This window comes from Harpia harpyja, chromosome 11 (genome assembly GCF_026419915.1).
Source record: "Harpia harpyja isolate bHarHar1 chromosome 11, bHarHar1 primary haplotype, whole genome shotgun sequence".
In the NCBI taxonomy this organism is placed as follows: domain Eukaryota; kingdom Metazoa; phylum Chordata; class Aves; order Accipitriformes; family Accipitridae; genus Harpia; species Harpia harpyja.
The window spans coordinates 442,676-458,250 of NC_068950.1; the positions used below are offsets into that span (position 1 = coordinate 442,676).

At 62.1% G+C, this 15,575-nt stretch overlaps 3 protein-coding genes across 3 annotated transcripts; all 3 read left to right on the plus strand.

Annotated features, from left to right (window-relative positions):
- The first annotated feature begins 347 nt into the window (after nucleotides 1-347).
- On the plus strand, nucleotides 348-3,735 carry MADCAM1 (mucosal vascular addressin cell adhesion molecule 1). Its single transcript, XM_052801440.1, has 5 exons — nucleotides 348-522; nucleotides 1,232-1,498; nucleotides 1,623-1,937; nucleotides 2,302-2,964; nucleotides 3,155-3,735. The coding sequence occupies exons 1-5, from the start codon at nucleotides 471-473 to the stop codon at nucleotides 3,277-3,279; spliced, it is 1,422 nt and encodes a 473-aa protein (XP_052657400.1). The 5' UTR covers nucleotides 348-470; the 3' UTR covers nucleotides 3,280-3,735.
- Nucleotides 3,736-4,428: 693 nt separating this feature from the next.
- On the plus strand, nucleotides 4,429-6,527 carry TPGS1 (tubulin polyglutamylase complex subunit 1). Its single transcript, XM_052802249.1, has 2 exons — nucleotides 4,429-4,778; nucleotides 4,954-6,527. The coding sequence occupies exons 1-2, from the start codon at nucleotides 4,429-4,431 to the stop codon at nucleotides 5,483-5,485; spliced, it is 882 nt and encodes a 293-aa protein (XP_052658209.1). The 3' UTR covers nucleotides 5,486-6,527.
- A 1,082-nt stretch (nucleotides 6,528-7,609) lies between these two features.
- Nucleotides 7,610-13,496, plus strand: CDC34 (cell division cycle 34, ubiqiutin conjugating enzyme). The gene is made up of 5 exons (XM_052801969.1): nucleotides 7,610-7,933; nucleotides 11,126-11,212; nucleotides 11,894-11,991; nucleotides 12,382-12,516; nucleotides 13,102-13,496. The coding sequence occupies exons 1-5, from the start codon at nucleotides 7,757-7,759 to the stop codon at nucleotides 13,310-13,312; spliced, it is 708 nt and encodes a 235-aa protein (XP_052657929.1). The 5' UTR covers nucleotides 7,610-7,756; the 3' UTR covers nucleotides 13,313-13,496.
- Nucleotides 13,497-15,575: the final 2,079 nt, after the last annotated feature.

Genomic DNA, 15,575 nt, shown 5'->3' on the forward strand with positions numbered 1-15,575 from the left:
AAAAGGGCTGCTTTGCCAGGAGCTCTGGGTGGGAAACGGTGGAGCCCGGTGAGAATCGGGGAAGGGATGGGATCTTGACTGTGTCGTGGGGTGCAGGTGCCTGCACAGGGCTGCCCAGTGGGGTTGGTGGGGGCCCCTGCAGCCACACAGGGACCCTTTGGGCCAAGGGGTCTCCCATGTTTGGGGCTGCTGGCACAGCCCTCGGCTGCAGAGCTGGGTGTTGTGCAAGAGTTGAACTTGGAAAAAAATCAGAAACCTCCCTCTGGAAATACCCCTCTGGCTGGAAAGTCGTGGAGGCCCCAGGGCTGGTGCTTGCGGGGGCGGTTCCTACAGAGCTTAAGAAGGGCTGAGGACAGGGCTGGCGGCCAGAAGGAGACAGCCCCAGCTGGTGGCGTTCGCTCCCTGGAAGGAGGGAAGGAAGGAAAACCAGCCCTTGCTGCTGCCCTGCCCCGCCGCTGGCTCTGCGGGCAATGGAGCTGGCTCCTCTCCTCCTCCTCCTCGGCTTGCTGTGGGGCTGCAGCGGTGAGTGCCACGGGGGCCAAGAGCCGTCCCGATCCTTAACCCGCCATGCTGCCTGGCCCTGCCCGCTGCTCTCTCTGCTTTGCCACATGGCACCACGGGCCAACGCGGCCCCAGGGTCTCCCCGTTGCTGAGCCTCGACAGCCGCCATGTCCCACGTGCGTCGCTGCTACAGCCCTCCTCGTCTTGGCACTGCAGCCTGGCGCTGAGCCGTGGAGCGTGCCGCCGTGCAAGCGACAGCATGTGCCTGGCCTGGGTCCACTGTCCCACTGCCAGAACAGCAGCAGTGCTGGTGAAGGATGAGAACTGGGGGGGAGGGGTGCTTGGGCTCATTTCCCCAAGAAATGGCTGGAAAATCTCAGTGGTAAACCGAGACGGATCAAGTGGCAATGCCTGTGACGGAGCAGACCCGGGCTGGCAGTCACCACAGGCATGTTGGCTCCGCGACACTCCCGATGCCTGGTGACAGAGAACGGTTGTCCTGGGACAGCAGCACTGCGGGAGATGCCTTGGCCGCCCCTAACGAGCTGTCGCTAATGAGCAGTGCCCCTGCCGTGGTGATGGGGATGGAGCTTATGCAGCGCCTGACCGTGACCATCCACTTCTCAGCAAACGGGGGAACCAGCGTCCCGTTTGCCTTGTAAGGAACTGGCCTCTGGTGGTTGTCTGTCCCCTTCCCTAAACTCCGCGGTTTCCTCCTTCCTCCACCCAGGGCGACCTGCCGACAAGCTGGTGGTGACGCCGCGGGAGCCGGTGGTGCGGTACGGGGGCTCGGTGCAGCTGAACTGCTCCCTGGCCTGCGTGGGGGGCACGGTGCAGTGGAAAGGACTGGACACCAACCTGGGGAGCATCGCCTCGTTCCCCACCCACAGCATCCTACATGTCAGCAGTGCCGTGGTCGCCATGGCGGGCACCAAGATCTGCCAGGGCACATGCCATGGGCAGCACTACCAGCACGCTGTCAACCTGAAGGTCTACGGTAAGTATTCCCCAGCCCATCCCTCGCCGCCTCCCTGGCAAAGTCCTGGGTCCCTGAGGCAGCCGGCTCCCTCCTGGGCTTCGGTGCCAAAAATCACCACTTGATGCTGCAATTCCTCTCTCAGCCCTCCCGGACACGCTGCAGCTGGAGACAGACCCCCGCACCCTGGAGCCGGGGCAGCCCGCCAGACTGCGCTGCTCGGCCCGGCAGGTGTACCCGCTCATGGGGCTGGTCCTCACCTGGCACTGGGGGGACCAAGTGCTGGAGCAGCCAGACTTCGATGTCACGGAGACTGATGAGGAGCTGTTTGACATCGTGTCCACGCTGCTGGTGGCTGGGGAGGAGGTGGGAGAAGGGGTGGAGTTCAAGTGCAAGGTGACGCTGAGCATCGGGCAGGAGACCCTCACCCGGGTGGCATCTGTGGCCGTGAGCGCTGGGGGTGAGTGCCAGTATGGGAGCTGGGGACCTGGGTTCGCATGCTGCCCCGTCCACTGGAGCTGACCCCCATCGCCCTGCGCTGCTTGAAATAGCTTTCCTGGAATGGGAACGGCCCCCGTTTCTGCACCGCTTTGCAAATTTCCCATCCTTGTCCCCGTCCCTGCTGCTGTGCCAGGGGTGCCGGTTTGCTCCTGCTCGCTGCCTCTCCCTGCCTGGGACGGCTGTGTTTGTGGGGTGGAGGAGGAGGGGGCTGTCGGGCGGCGCGGGCAGAGGGGGCTGTCACCCCATGGGGACAATGTCTGCCAGAGAGGCCCCATCCCAGCTCCGAGCTGTGGCGAGACCACCATGACGCACTGTGTTCACAGCTGTGACGGAGCAGCCGGTGGCCATGGCCACCTCCACAGCGAGCCGCTGGGCAGTGGTGACTATGATGAGGACCCCCAGCACAGCCGGACCTGTGACCACCACAGCGCTGCCCCCAGAGCCAAGTGTCCCCACACATGATCCCACCACAGCCCTGGCCACCACACCGCGGGAGCCTGATGCTGAGACCACCCTGGAGCCGGCTGCTGCCACCGAACCCCCCTCCACAGAGGGCCCTGCTGCAGGCAGTCCCATGGCATGTCCAGCCACCACCACACTCCCTGGCTCCGCCACCACGAGCCCCCTGGCTGAAGCGCAGGGGACGGCTGTGGACGGCATCAGCTGGGGGTCTCCCTCAGCGGAAAAGGGGACAGGGCCATCCGTGGGGACAGTGCCCGCCTGCACACTGCGGATCTGGTCGCTGCCTCCCAACGGGACGCGGGGCAGGGCCCTGCGCATCGAGTGCCACGCACAGTGCACTGGGAACGCCACCGTCCGCTGGCTGCGGACGCCTGTGGCCCTCTCGCAGTACCGGGAGGAGGCGGTGGGCAGCAGCTCCACACTGCAGCTGGACCACACCGAGCCCCGACACCAGGGCCACTACCAGTGTGTCCTGCTCGGCCACCGCTCCCAGGTGGTCAGTCTGCAGCTGACGGTCTTGGATGGTGAGTGGTGGTCTGCAGCTCCCTCTCCCGTACCCCCCCCATTGCTTGGGCTTGGGCTGCACCGAGTTGTGTTAGTGCTGTGCTGGGGGGTGTTAGTGTTGGTGCTGGGGGGTGTTATGCCCACCCCTCGGTATTTGCTGGTGTGGGCAGAGTCTGCGTGCAATTACAGGTCCTTCTCATGTCTTTGCAGAGTCATTCAGCACGGGCCCTGCCATTGCCGTGGGGACAACGGTCTCGCTGTTGGGTCTGATCATGACCGGCGTCATGTCTTATCGCCTGTGGAAACGATTCAGATCTCAGTACGAGCTGCCCTAGGAGTGGGAACTGCCTACAGATGCCCACAGCCCTCCGGACGAGTCCCTGCTGTCGGCCCTTCTGCTCCTGGCCTTGCCCAGCCCCTGGGACAACGAGCAGCCGACGGATCGTGGCGGGGACCAGCGGAGCTGGTGGGGTGTGGGGTGCTGCTGCAAGACCCGAGAGAAGAGCAGCCCCCGGCCCAGGACAAGCGCTCTGGGACCCGGAGACCTCCGAGGAGCTGCTGCTTTTGAAAACTTTGTCCCTGCCTGAGGCTGCTGCTGCCGGGGACGCTGAGGGGCTTCCGAGGGGACAGGCCACACCGGGAACCGCTCGGCTCCCGGGCAGGTAGCCTGCTGCTCGGAGGAGCTCGCCCGCGAGTCCTGTGGGAGAAAGGAGAGCCTCGGGGCTGCCTGCAGGACGGGAAGGCTGGAAGGGAGACAAGCGGAGGGATCCGCAGTGACGGGGGGACGGGGATGGGGATGGGGATGGGGACCCTCCCGGGGCTGGATCACGCCGGGCCGGCGCTGGGCACTGGGGTGGGTCCGGCCCTCGGGGGCTCCCGGCACCCACGCGGATGGGCGGGAGAGCGTCGTCCGATCCTCTGTCACGACAGAGGAGTCGGAAGCAGCCCTAGGGGGGGCTGCCTGTGTGTGTCTGCGTCTGCGTACATCTACATCCCCTGGGCGCGGGCGGAGGAGGGCGGGGCCTCGGCGTGCGGGGCCTCGGCGTGCGGGGCCTCGGCGTGCGGGGCCTCGGCGTGCGGGGCCTCGGCGTGCGGGGCCTCGGCGTGCGGGGCCTCGGCGTGCTCCAATAAAGGCTCCTTTCTCTTTGAACCCTGCGCAAGTCTCCTTTCGGCCGGGCCCTGCGGCCCCTCACCGGCTCCGGGGCTGCGCGAGGTCCCGGCCGCGGCGCTGGACACCGGGCGGCGCTCGCCGCGCGCCCCGTGGCTAAGGGCGGGGCACCCGCCCGGAGTAGCCATGGCGGCCGGGGCGCCCCGCCCCGCTACGGCTGCCAGGGCGGCTCCTTTGCCCACACGCGAGATGGCGGCCCGCTGCCTCGCCCAATGGGCGGCGCGCTCGCCTGCCTTCCCGCCCGCCGATTGGCTGCCAGTGTGCAAGATGGCGGCGCGGGCAGTTCCGCAACCGGCCTTCGCCGCCCGCAGCCAAGATGGCAGCGTACGAGAAGCGGCGGGCGGCTGCCGCCCCGGCCCCGGCCCCGGCCCCGGCCCCGGCGGCGGGCAGCGGGCTGGCGGAGCCGGCTCGCGAGGCGGCTGGCGGGCTGGGGAGCGAGGCGGAGTTCCTGCTGCGGGCCGGCGTCACCGCCATGGTGCGGGAGGCGCTGCTGAAGGTGCTGGAGGCGCGACCCGAGGAGCCCGTCTCCTTCCTGGCCGACTACTTCGAGCGGCTGGTGCTGGGCAGCCCCGGCGCGGCGGGCGAAGCCGCCGCGGAGCTCCCGGGGCCGCCGCAGCGCCTGGCCCGGGCGCTGTGGTACGTGCGCCTGGCTCACCACTCCCACAGGTGCGGGCGGCGGCGGCGGGCGGGCGGGCGGCGGACTACAGCTCCCGGCGTGCCCCGCGGCCGCGGCTGCCCCGGGCCGGCGGGCGGGTGCCCGGGGCACGCCGGGAGCTGTAGTTCGGGGCGGGCGGGGACGAGGCGGCCAGTCTGTCTCTGTGTTTGTGCCGTGTCGCGACAGGACGGCCTTCGACAGCAACGCCGGCGCGGCCTACGAGGTGCTGGGCGCCGGCGGCCGGCGGCGGAAGGCGGGCGTGGACGGGCGGCTGTACAGCGAGCTGCTGCGGCGCATCTGCCAGCACGGGGGAGCGCCAGCGGAGGCGGCGGCAGCGCTGCTGGGGCGAGTCCGCTGCCGTGACCACGAGGCCGTGCCTTTCGACGTCTTTCGCTACGGCGTCCTCACCTGCTTCGTGCTGCTGGAGTTCGCGGCCAAGGCGGACGCGCTCTTCGGTGTCCTGGACGGCGGCTCCGGCGCCGCCGACGGGAGGGTCTGCCAGGCCGTGCTGCGGGCGCTGGAGGATGCGCTGGGCACCGGCAACTTCTCTCTCCCCAGCCGCTACCTGGAGGCAGGCTCTAAGCTGGGGCCGGATGGCCTGGCCCTGGCCATGGACCGGGCGCTGCAGGAGAGGAAGCTTGGCACTTCCATGAGCAGGGATGAGTTCCTGAAGAAAGCCACTGCCTTGTTCGTTGCAAAAGTGAAGCCCGTTGAGTAATGCCCAGGCGCGAGCAACGCTGTCTGCGTCCGCTTCGAACCCCTCAAGTGCCCTGCGCAGAGCCGTTCATGCAAAGGAGGCTTCGGACCCCGGCACTGAGCTGGATGGCGAGCCGGGGGGGGGCTGCTCCGGCGCCGAGTGGAGGGCCCGGGTCTGCCCAACGAGATTTTTCCCCTTTCCATACTCCCTTCCTTGTTCCAAGTGCCACAGGTGCCCAGCCATCTCCAGCGCTGGATGTGTCCCTGTCCACTGTGCCTCTCCCAGCCACGGCTCCTCCGATCTAGCTGGCATTAGTAAATCTTTTCTAGGTGTTAAGTGGGGACTTGCAAGGAGGCCTGTAAACTGTAGGGCAGTGTTAGCCATTAAAAATGAGCCAGAATGAAGTGAATGTGGGGCTGGACCTCCAGATATCCTGCAATTTCATTCTAGCCCTGGCAATGTCGTGTTTTGCAGCTTCAGTGGGGACCTTTGTTTCTGCTTTTGGGTTTGTTTCACACCTATCTGTGAAGTGGGGGGCGACGCTCATCTACCTCACAGGCTGCTGTGAGGATTCGCAGGTAAATACGGGGCTGATCCACAGTGTGAGATAAAGTGTTATTTTATTAAGTGGAATGTTTTAAACACACAGCAGATGAGAAACAGCTGGCTGGGGAGCAAACCTCACTGGGAAGGGCTGCGAGCCAGAGGGGGTTCCGCCTCTCCCAGCAGCCGAGCTGCGAGGTGATGAGCTGTCCTTGCTGTCTGCTCGCTTGGTGTTTACCCAACTGCCTCTGGCCACTGTGGTCCGGACTCTAAAGACTGAGGCTCATACCTGAGTGATGACTTCTCAAGCGAAGCTGCAGAGTGCTACGGATTCAATAATGATTTGGGACGTGGAGCGCTGGGTCAAGACAAGACAAACCCCCTTCCCTGAGGCCGTAGTTTGCTTTTGAACAGAGAAGCGTGTTGAACCATGTGTTATTTATTTGAACTTGGCCGTGCTAGTTATTTATACTGTGCAATTATTGGTTTACTGTAAGACATTAAAGCTTTTTATTATTTTTTTAGTGGCCAATTTCTTTACTGCCTGGCGGCACGTAGCGCCAGAATGAACCACAGCAGCTCTCAGATACTTCATGTAGTCTCTGTCTTCAGGGGCCAATGTCGGCAGCCTGTAGCAGCCTGCCCAGCTGAAGGCACAGGAGTGCAAAGCACTTGTAGTAACTACCAAAAAAAAAAAGAAGAGAAGCTGGGAGGATGCCTTTCATGCTCTGGGATGTTTGGTTGGTTTTTCTGAGCGGATGTTTTGATCCCTGCAGGCAGGAGGGGCACTACCTGGAGCCGGACTGGGTGAGGCTGCAGGCGGTGGCTCCTGAACGAGGTGCAGGTGACGGGATGTGACACGAGGGGAGGTGGGAACTGGTGATGCTGGGAGAGATCTTTGCTGGGGCCGTGCCAGGAGCAGCCTCTGCTTGAATTCCAGATGCTGCCTTGTAAAATGCAGTAAAGTATTGCATAAGTGTAGTAATTGCGCTAAGTGCTTCCTCCTGGCTGACGGGTGTAATCATCTGGTGAAGCGTCAACCACTTACGCTAAACGCTGACCCCAAGCAGCACGGCTGCATTGCGAGCACCAGGGCCGTCATCCGGGGTGGGATTTAGCGTCGGTCAGTGTGCTGAGGGTGTCCTGGAGCGCCGGGGAGCCTCCCGCGGGCGGGGGGATCGGGGACCCCGGGGCAGCGAGGCCTGCGCGGCCGCTCAGGCCCGAAGGGGAAGCAGCCGATCTCCGAGGCGACCCTCGCGCGTGCGATAGGTTTGCTCGGCAGGAAAGCCGGCTGCGCTGGTGCAGGAGGCCAGAAGCACCGACGCACGCTGTGAATGCGGGACCGGGGCGGCGTCGCCGCCATCGCAACGCGGCTCCGGGGCGGCGGCGAAGCCTGAGGGAACTAACGAACGCCCGCCGCGCCGCAGGGGCTGCCGGGAAGGAGCCCCGCCCTCGGGCGCCGGCGGTGCGCTGTGATAGGCGGACAGCGTCCGGCGGGAGGAGCCCGCTCCCTCTCCCGCCCGCCCGCGCCGACGGCGCGCTCTGATAGGCGAGCGGCGCTCGTATAGGAGGAGCCTGCGCCGGTCCCGCCCCGCGCGGGCGGACTACAGCTCCCGCCGTGCCCCGCGCGGCTGCGCCCGGAGCGGTCGCGGAGCAGCAAGAGCCATCCCCGCTGCCCCCCTTCTCGCAGCGGCTGTCGCGTCTACGCCAGTCCCCGGCTTCGCTCGCGGCCTACCCCGGCTCCTAGGTATGGCGCGGCCCCTTGTGCCCAGCTCGCAGAAGGCGCTGCTGCTGGAGCTGAAAGGGCTGCAGGAGGAGCCCGTGGAAGGGTTCCGGGTCAACCTGGTGGACGAGGGGGACCTCTACAACTGGGAGGTGGCCATCTTCGGCCCCCCGAACACCTACTATGAGGGCGGGTACTTCAAGGTGAGGGTCTGGGGGCAGCAAGGGGGCGTGCGGGGTCGGTAGGACCGAGGTCTCGAGGAGGCGAAGCTCTGGTGGCGTGGGGGGGGCTTGGTGTATGGGTGGGGGGACCTGGGGGGCAGAGGTGTGCGGTGGGAGATAGGGCTTAGGAGGGGCCAAGGCAGGGTAAGAGGTGTTGGGGGATGCACTGGGGGAAGGATGCCTTGGGAAGGGATATTGGAAGGCGAAGAGACTGCAGGAGGACAAGGAGACCCTGGGAGGGGACTGTGGGGTGAGAGGGAAGGGGTCTTGGCTGTCAGGTTGAGGTGGGTACTGGTGGAGCATGATGGGGTGCTCCTGGGCTCAAGGGGGTGATGAGGGCCAGGAAGACCTGGGTCTGTAGCTGGACACCTTGGGGTCAGTGGGGCTTCAGGAGCTGGGGTATTTATTGCTGGGGTATTTATTCCTGGGCTGCCTGCAAGGAGGAGCTGGGGTGAAGAAGGGAGCCTGTGTGCAGGTGGCTGCTGCCAAACTAGGAAAGGATTCCCTTCGTTGGAAGGGGGATTTCCCCCCCCCTCCAGGGGCTCTGCCTCTGAGGGCTTTTCCTCCTTCCTGCCTACTCCAGCCCCCAGTCTGTGGGTGCAGGAGAGCGAGCTCTGGGTTGCTGGTGTTCCTTCTCCTGGAGGGAATCCAGGGCATTGCCACCAAACCAGAGGGAAGAGATGAAGGACTCTCCCATGCAGGCACAGATGGCTTGGGCCAAGCGAGCAGAAGCTCGAGCTGGGTGGGGAGCGGGTGTTGTGGTTTTGTTTGGGGTTAGAGGGGGGGAGAAGGCACCTGACTGCACAGTCCCTATTGGGAGGATGTGTATCTGCTCTTCCCAGGTGTTGTGCAACTTGCATAGCTGTTTTCTTCCTCTTTCTCATCCTCCCTCCTCCACTATGAGCTCTTCTGTCTTCATCCTGTTGCTGGCAGGGTGGGGATATACCCAGGGTGAGTCAGCCTGAGGGTCAGCTGTGTCTGAGAAGCTGGGTGTTTTTTTATTTTTCTCCCGTGGAGTGGTGGCAGGCAAGTCTGATGCTTCAGAGTCAGATTTTTTTTCTCTTCACTGAAACAGAGTCTTTTTCCATAGCCTGTTTTGGCACTAAGCCCTTTGAACTCTCACCCTTTCAGCAGCTCAGGCTCCTGGTTTTTGCCTGAGAGCTTCCAAATTCAGCACTGTTGGGTGGCAGTAGATGAGACTTGCTGTGTAAGAGGAGAGTAAAGGGTCCAAGTCCTCTTCCAGCTTGTGGTAACGTTGGCCTGTTTGTGTACGGCAAAGCGGGGTTGCTTTCTGAGCCCCCTTCGGTATTGCTTTGCCTCTGGCTGGTTTTGTTCTGATCCCCTCTGGCACAACAAAGGGGATTATTCTGTGAAGTTCAGCTGTTTGGCCAGAGCCCAGCACAGGGCTGCGTGTTCGTGTGTGTGTGCGCGCTGCCCTGGGCTGCCTGAAGCTCCATGCGCACACAAAACATGTCCAGCCCCAGCCGCCGCCTCGCTTTTCCTTCTTTCCACCTCTTGTCCTGTACGGCAGAGCACAGGGTGGTCAGAGGGCCAGCCTGGGAGGCAAGGTGGTAATGGGAGTAGGGATGGACATGCCATGGTTGGGGGCTCTTTGGACTTGCCATCAGATCAATTTGTGCTGGGGACAGATCCTGGTGGGGTGGGAGGAGGTTGGAGAGCAGAGGCCTTGGAACCCAGGATGGAATCGGGGTTGGTCAGGGCGGCAGGGAGGAGGACAGATGTCTCTCTGCCTTCTATGCTAATCTTTTAATGGCTGTTAGCTGACAACTAGCTTTGGCAGCATTGCCTGTTGTTGAGGCTGTAATTCCAGAAGCATCTGAAGCCTTGTTTGCAGTTACCCTCCTGAATGGGGCCTGCGCCGGGCTTGTTCCACAGGTGAACAGCAATCCTGGGTCACTGCCAGGCAGAGCTGGGGTAGTTCACACTGTCATTTCATGGATCCAGTGTCTAAATTCTTGCATACATGAACTGAGGGAGCAAGAAATGTTCAGGGAGTAGTTGTGTGTTTTAAATCTTTACCATTTTGTTTGTTTGTTTCTGGCTGTTGGCTTTTTTGGGAGCAGTGGCTGAATCTGGAAGTTTGCTTCCAGAGCCTGGAAACACCTGAAAGCTGAAACAGTCACCGCAGGTTGTGCAGGAACACAGGGAGAAGCTGCCCCCATCCTCGTGGGACGCCTAGTGCTGGTGGGCTGGGGCAGCAGCTCTCTGGGGAGGATGGGGATGTTGCTGTACATCTCTGTGTCACCTCAGGCTTCGCCTTCTCACTTGGAGGCTGACAGTGAGCCTGTCTTCTTGGCCTACCTTAATACCTTGTTTTTTGTGGCCATTGACCGCAGGAGAAGCCAGTGGTTTTCTCTGCTGGCTCTGGAGTTGTGGACTGCGGCGTGATCTTCATGTGCTTTTATTTTTAGCACCTGAGCTACGCACTGTGGCTGGTTTTGACTTGGGCTATTTTTGGAGATTCAGTGTGTTAATCGGAGCACCAAGCACCTGATGCTTCCTTCCCTGTGAGCTCTGAGGGGTGAACAGCCTTTCCTCTGGTGGCGTGGCTGTTGTGTGTCCCTGACAGCAGGACCAGGGATGACCCCAGACTTGCAGTCTGGCTCCGAGTGCCACTCGGTTTGTTTAGGTGTGCGGCTCAAGCTGGGGCCCCCAGCCCCGTCTGCCACCTTACAGCCACAAGGCCCTCGCCCCACCGCTGTTTGCCATCCAGAAGCAGCCTGCCCTCGGTGTCGTCACCCTGTGCTGTGGGTGCCGCTGTGGGAAGGGGCAGTGAGCGTGCAAGGCACGTGCCGGACTAGCACTGCGAGCTCCCACTGTGCTCTGCCTGGGGCCTGCTGCCTCCCTCCATGTCGGAAAGCACTGGGTTAGTGCGGGTGGACCCCAGTGGAGAAGAGGTTATGGGGTAGGATGGTGGTGAAGGAGCTGCTGCAGCTCGCAGGCCCATCCGCTCGCTTTCCTCTGTGCGGTGGCAGGGCAGCCATGCTGCCGGTGTCCTGCCTGCAGACAGGCAGGCGCGGAGGCCCTCTCTCTGCAGGAGCACAGCTGGACTTGGCAGAGGTTCCTTTTTCCTGATGGTGTCAGGAGATCTGTGGTTTCCTTCCCTTCCTTCTCACAAGCTGATGCTCACTTCTCCTTATTGTTTACTTGCAGGCTCGTCTCCGGTTTCCCATCGACTACCCCTATTCTCCTCCTGCCTTTAGGTTCTTAACCAAAATGTGGCACCCCAATATCTACGAGGTAGGTTGCCTGGGACAGCGTGGGGTGTCTTGGACAGGCAGGGGGGCACGTGTCCATCTATTCTGACAGTACTGGATGAAAATGCCAGCCTTTGTCTGGCATTGGAGCACGGCATTGGAAACTCAGTGCCTTTGGCATTTAGTGCCTGGCACTGGAAGTGCGGCTAACGAGCTTATGACAGCCGGTCTCCTGTCCTGGAGCTGGTTCCAGGTCAGCTAGGCTTTCCAGGCTTGAAGGCTCCCATGCTTGGCTAGCAGGGATGTTGTGCTTCTGCCAAGGGTGGATGCAGAGTGAGCGATGTGCGTGGCCCCAGGGCTGCGTGCTTGTGGTGGATTGCTGCCTGGGGCTGTGTGGGGTTGGGCTGTGTCAGATGGGAACCAGGAAGGCTGTGCTGGGGACGCAATGTGTTCGGGCATCGGACAGCGTGTGATTAGGCAGCCTCGTCTGTACTGTGCTGGCAATCGCGGGGTGCTTATCCAAGGCCTGAGGCTGCAGGCAGCATAGCGGGGACCACCACTTCTGCTGTCCCTTCCTATGGACTGAAAGAACAGGCTGGGATTGCCTCACCTGGCTTAAGCCAAAGTGAAGAGCAAGCAGGCTACTGGAACAGAGGACCGAGCTGCTGCTGGAGGGTATTTGGGGCAGCAGCTCCTAAGGATCCCGTTTCACTTGTGCTTTCAGACCGGCGATGTCTGCATCTCCATCCTCCACCCGCCGGTGGACGACCCGCAGAGCGGGGAGCTGCCGTCCGAGCGGTGGAACCCCACCCAGAACGTGCGGTAAGGGCTGCACGGGGAGGGACCTGCAGGCAGGAGGCTCATCCGAGGGCAGGGATGGGAAAGTGGGGAGATGGGGACTGCCTTCTGCTCCCAAAGCCTGCGGGAGATGCCTAGAGGTTGTTGAAAGGCACTTGGGTTGTGTGCTTTGCTGAAGAATGGCTAGAGCTTGCATGGGAACGTGCGTGAGCCTGACAGCCCGTGCATGGCTGTCTCCTGCCTGACCTGCTCCACTTTACTGAGATACACCCTCACTGGTGGGCCAGCACCAGGCTCCCCTCCTGACCCACGGGACGCAGCGACGCTGTGACACTGAGGCTGCTGGCATTCCTGGGACGCGGGCGGTTGCTGACCCACCTCGGCTCTTACCAGCTTGTGTTTACTGATTGCCAGGACCATTCTCCTGAGCGTGATCTCGCTGCTGAATGAACCCAACACATTTTCTCCAGCCAATGTGGATGCCTCCGTGATGTACCGCAAGTGGAAGGAGAGCAAAGGGAAGGACCGGGAGTACACGGACATCATCAGGTGCGTGCTGAGCTGAGCCCAGGCCCAGCAGCGCTGTGCCACTGTCGAGAACACTTCCTAAGCTGTGATCTTGTAGGACACAATGGATCTTGAGGGCATGTCCTGCCCCCGTCGAGTCCCATCTGCAGGCTGGTAGGAGGGAAGGATTCTGGCTCCAAGTGTGGCTTTTGGGAGAAGCTTGACTGGGTTATGTGCCCAGCTTTGCTCTCAGCTGAAGCCCTGGCCCTTTTTGGCCCCAGAGCTGAGGATCTGGGTTCGCAGCAGAGCATGGTGCCAGCACGGCCTTGCTGGCGGGGCTGCCTCATGGGACCAGCATGTGAAGATCCTGAGCTGCAGACTGGCCAGCCCTGGCGTGGCAAGGGGGGCTCTCGGAGCAGGGAGCATGCCACAGTGCAGCCGTGTTTGCTCCACGGTGCTCTCCCTCCCCTGTCCTCTCACCAGTCTTGTGCGGGTGAGTGACCCGTGAGCTGGGGTGTGAGAGGGGAAGGGCTGTGTCGCCCGGCATCTCCATGGGGTGAGCCGCATGTGGCGATGTGGGTGTGCTGTGCAAAGCTCCGTCCTCATCCCCCACTTCTCGCCCTCCAGGAAGCAAGTCTTGGGCACAAAGGTGGATGCTGAGCGCGATGGTGTGAAGGTCCCCACCACACTGGCAGAGTACTGTGTGAAGACCAAGACTCCAGCCCCAGATGAGGGCTCAGACCTCTTCTATGATGACTATTATGAGGATGATGAGATGGAGGAGGAAGCAGACAGCTGTTACGGTGATGAGGATGACTCTGGCAATGAGGAATCTTGATGGCCATCTGGCACTGCAAAACTTACTATAAACTACTGAATTTTACCTCAACTAGGACAAACTGGTTTGAATTTAGGATCTGTCAGCCCTGAAATTAACTCTCTACCTCGCAGGGAGACTGTTCTGCTGTTGCAAAGGAAATCCCACTGCTGTCTTTGTAGAAAAAGCAAAAAACAAAACCAAACCCTATTTTATAAACTTCCTGGATGAGGGGCGGGTGGGGAGGGGGGAGTCATGTTGGGGTGCTCACAAATCCACAAAAACTTGGGAGCTGGTGGCTCTGGCTGGACGAGGAGTGATGGCAAAACCTGGTGGTGGCTGCCCATTGTTTGGGCATGTAGAACTCCTCTTCAGCCCCACATGGGAGGAACGGTTTGGGGAGGTTGTGGAGCCGGTGAGTGGTTGCTTTGGGTGGGAAGCGTGTGAGCATTGTGTGGCTTTCTACAGCCTTTGAGGTGTCTGAGCAGGAAGGGCTGCAGAGTGAGCACTGCCTCTCTCTGCCCCCAGTGGGGCTGTCCCTGGTGGGACCCTCCTGCTGCCCCTTCCCATGATGCCAGGGCCGTGTTTGCATGGAGCAGGCCGGGACATCAGGCAGGTTGTGCCCGGTGGCCGTCGGGCACTGCAGGGTGTGGGGATGAGCTGTTTGTAGTTTTTAACTGGCTGGGAGGGACGGGGTAGTTCTGAGTCTTTCTGCTTCTGTTTTTTTGTTTGGGTTTTTTTTTTTTTTTGAAGCTATTTAATAAAGTACTTCAAGGGAATGGCTGTGTGGTGTGTGGGTGAGGCTCTGCACTGGTCTGTGCCCAGGCTGTAGGGGTTTCTGTGTCAGCTGTGAACCAGCTCCTGCCCTGCTACCTGCAGCCCTGGCTGGGAGGGGTGAGTGGGCTAGCTGCTCTCCCAGGGCTGTGGCTGGGGGCTGCAGGGTGGTCTTGGGTCTCGCAGTAAGCTTCTTCCCTCCCTCCCCGAACTCACAGAGCAGGCAGGAGTGACTGGGCAGGGTTGCCTTTGGCCTGGAGAGCATCTCTGCCCTTCCCGGGGAGGGTGCAGTGCTCACCGCCTCTGTCCTGGAGCTGTGGCCAAGGCTCAGTCTCTGCCTGGGCGGAAGGGTGGGCTCTGCCGAGCCCTCAAAACCCTCCAGCGCTGTGCTGGGAAGGTGTTTTTGCCTCTTGCTCCTCTGAAGGTGCTGAGCTCCTCTGAGAGCAGCTGTGTGGTGCAGGCAGCTCTGCAGGCAGCAGACCTGCCTGGGCAGCACCTGGCTGTGCAGAGCGGTGGCCGATGTGTGCCTGGGGGCTTCACGGCTGCTCTGATCTGGGTGCAGCTGGGTGTGCCCTGAGCCCACAGGCCAGGACTGGCTGGGACATGTGAGCTCTGGAGGCTCTGGTGAGCTCCCAGCCACCTTGCTCCAGCCATGCAGCCGAGGGGTATTGCTGGTGCCTTGTCCTGCTGGGCTGAGGAGGTCAGCTCTGCTGCCAGCTCCTTGGGGCCATGGCAGGGACATGATCCCTGGCAAACTGCCTGCCTGGGGCTTTCTGTGACCCCAGTGGGGCTCCTGCCCCTGCTCCCACCCCCCTGGGCAAAGCTCGTTGTGAGGGGTAATGAGCAAAACTTCCCGCCGCCTGGAGCTGTGCAAATGGGATCAGGATTTGAGTGACACCTGCGACTGCACGTGGCAAATGCATGTGCTTTGTTGCCTTAGGAAATGAGGCTAAAAGGTGAATAGGATTATTGTCACTTTATTCAGGCCTGACAAAAGGCTTCCTGGGTGGAGGATGCTGTGGGCTGCCATACTCTGCCCAATTTCTGCCCCGCAGCAGCCACAACTGCCAAATCCCTCCAGCGCAGGGGGGAGCGTGGCAGCCGGCGGATGGGAAGGGGTGGCCGGGCAGGACGTGCCCGGGCAGACATGGCGCTTGGGGGAAGAAATGCTCTGGGAGGATTCAGGAGCTTATGAGAGCTGGCAGATCCCCGCGGAGAGGGCAGCGGGGACTGGCACCGCCAGCCCCATTGTTTCGGCTCTTCCTGCCCCCCCTGCCCAGCACCCCCAGCTGCGAGCACTGCACCTCGCTCCCAGGGCTGGGTTAGTTGAGAGTCGGCTGCCGGGACGGGGAAGAGCTGGGGACGGAGCCGCTGCACCACAAGAGGCCCCTTTGCCCTGGCTGCCTCTGGTCCGAAGCGCCCGGCTGTGCTTGGTTATCGCCCGCCCCAGCCCCTCGGGGTTATCGAGCGGCTCCAGCCGGGCCGGTGCCGGGGACTTGAGGCCCAGCAT

What these genes read in the sequence shown, in the direction of transcription:
- CDC34 (XM_052801969.1), top strand. Translation starts at nt 7,757, where the DNA reads ATGGCGCGGCCCCTTGTGCCCAGCTCGCAGAAGGCGCTGCTGCTGGAG. An exon ending in ATGAGGGCGGGTACTTCAAG is followed by an intron (nt 7,934 to 11,125) that starts GTGAGGGTCTGG and finishes GTTTACTTGCAG; the next exon opens with GCTCGTCTCCGGTTTCCCAT. An exon ending in GGCACCCCAATATCTACGAG is followed by an intron (nt 11,213 to 11,893) that starts GTAGGTTGCCTG and finishes TTGTGCTTTCAG; the next exon opens with ACCGGCGATGTCTGCATCTC.
- TPGS1 (XM_052802249.1), top strand. Translation starts at nt 4,429, where the DNA reads ATGGCAGCGTACGAGAAGCGGCGGGCGGCTGCCGCCCCGGCCCCGGCC. An exon ending in CTGGCTCACCACTCCCACAG is followed by an intron (nt 4,779 to 4,953) that starts GTGCGGGCGGCG and finishes GTGTCGCGACAG; the next exon opens with GACGGCCTTCGACAGCAACG.
- MADCAM1 (XM_052801440.1), top strand. Translation starts at nt 471, where the DNA reads ATGGAGCTGGCTCCTCTCCTCCTCCTCCTCGGCTTGCTGTGGGGCTGC. An exon ending in TGTCAACCTGAAGGTCTACG is followed by an intron (nt 1,499 to 1,622) that starts GTAAGTATTCCC and finishes TTCCTCTCTCAG; the next exon opens with CCCTCCCGGACACGCTGCAG. An exon ending in TGTGGCCGTGAGCGCTGGGG is followed by an intron (nt 1,938 to 2,301) that starts GTGAGTGCCAGT and finishes CTGTGTTCACAG; the next exon opens with CTGTGACGGAGCAGCCGGTG.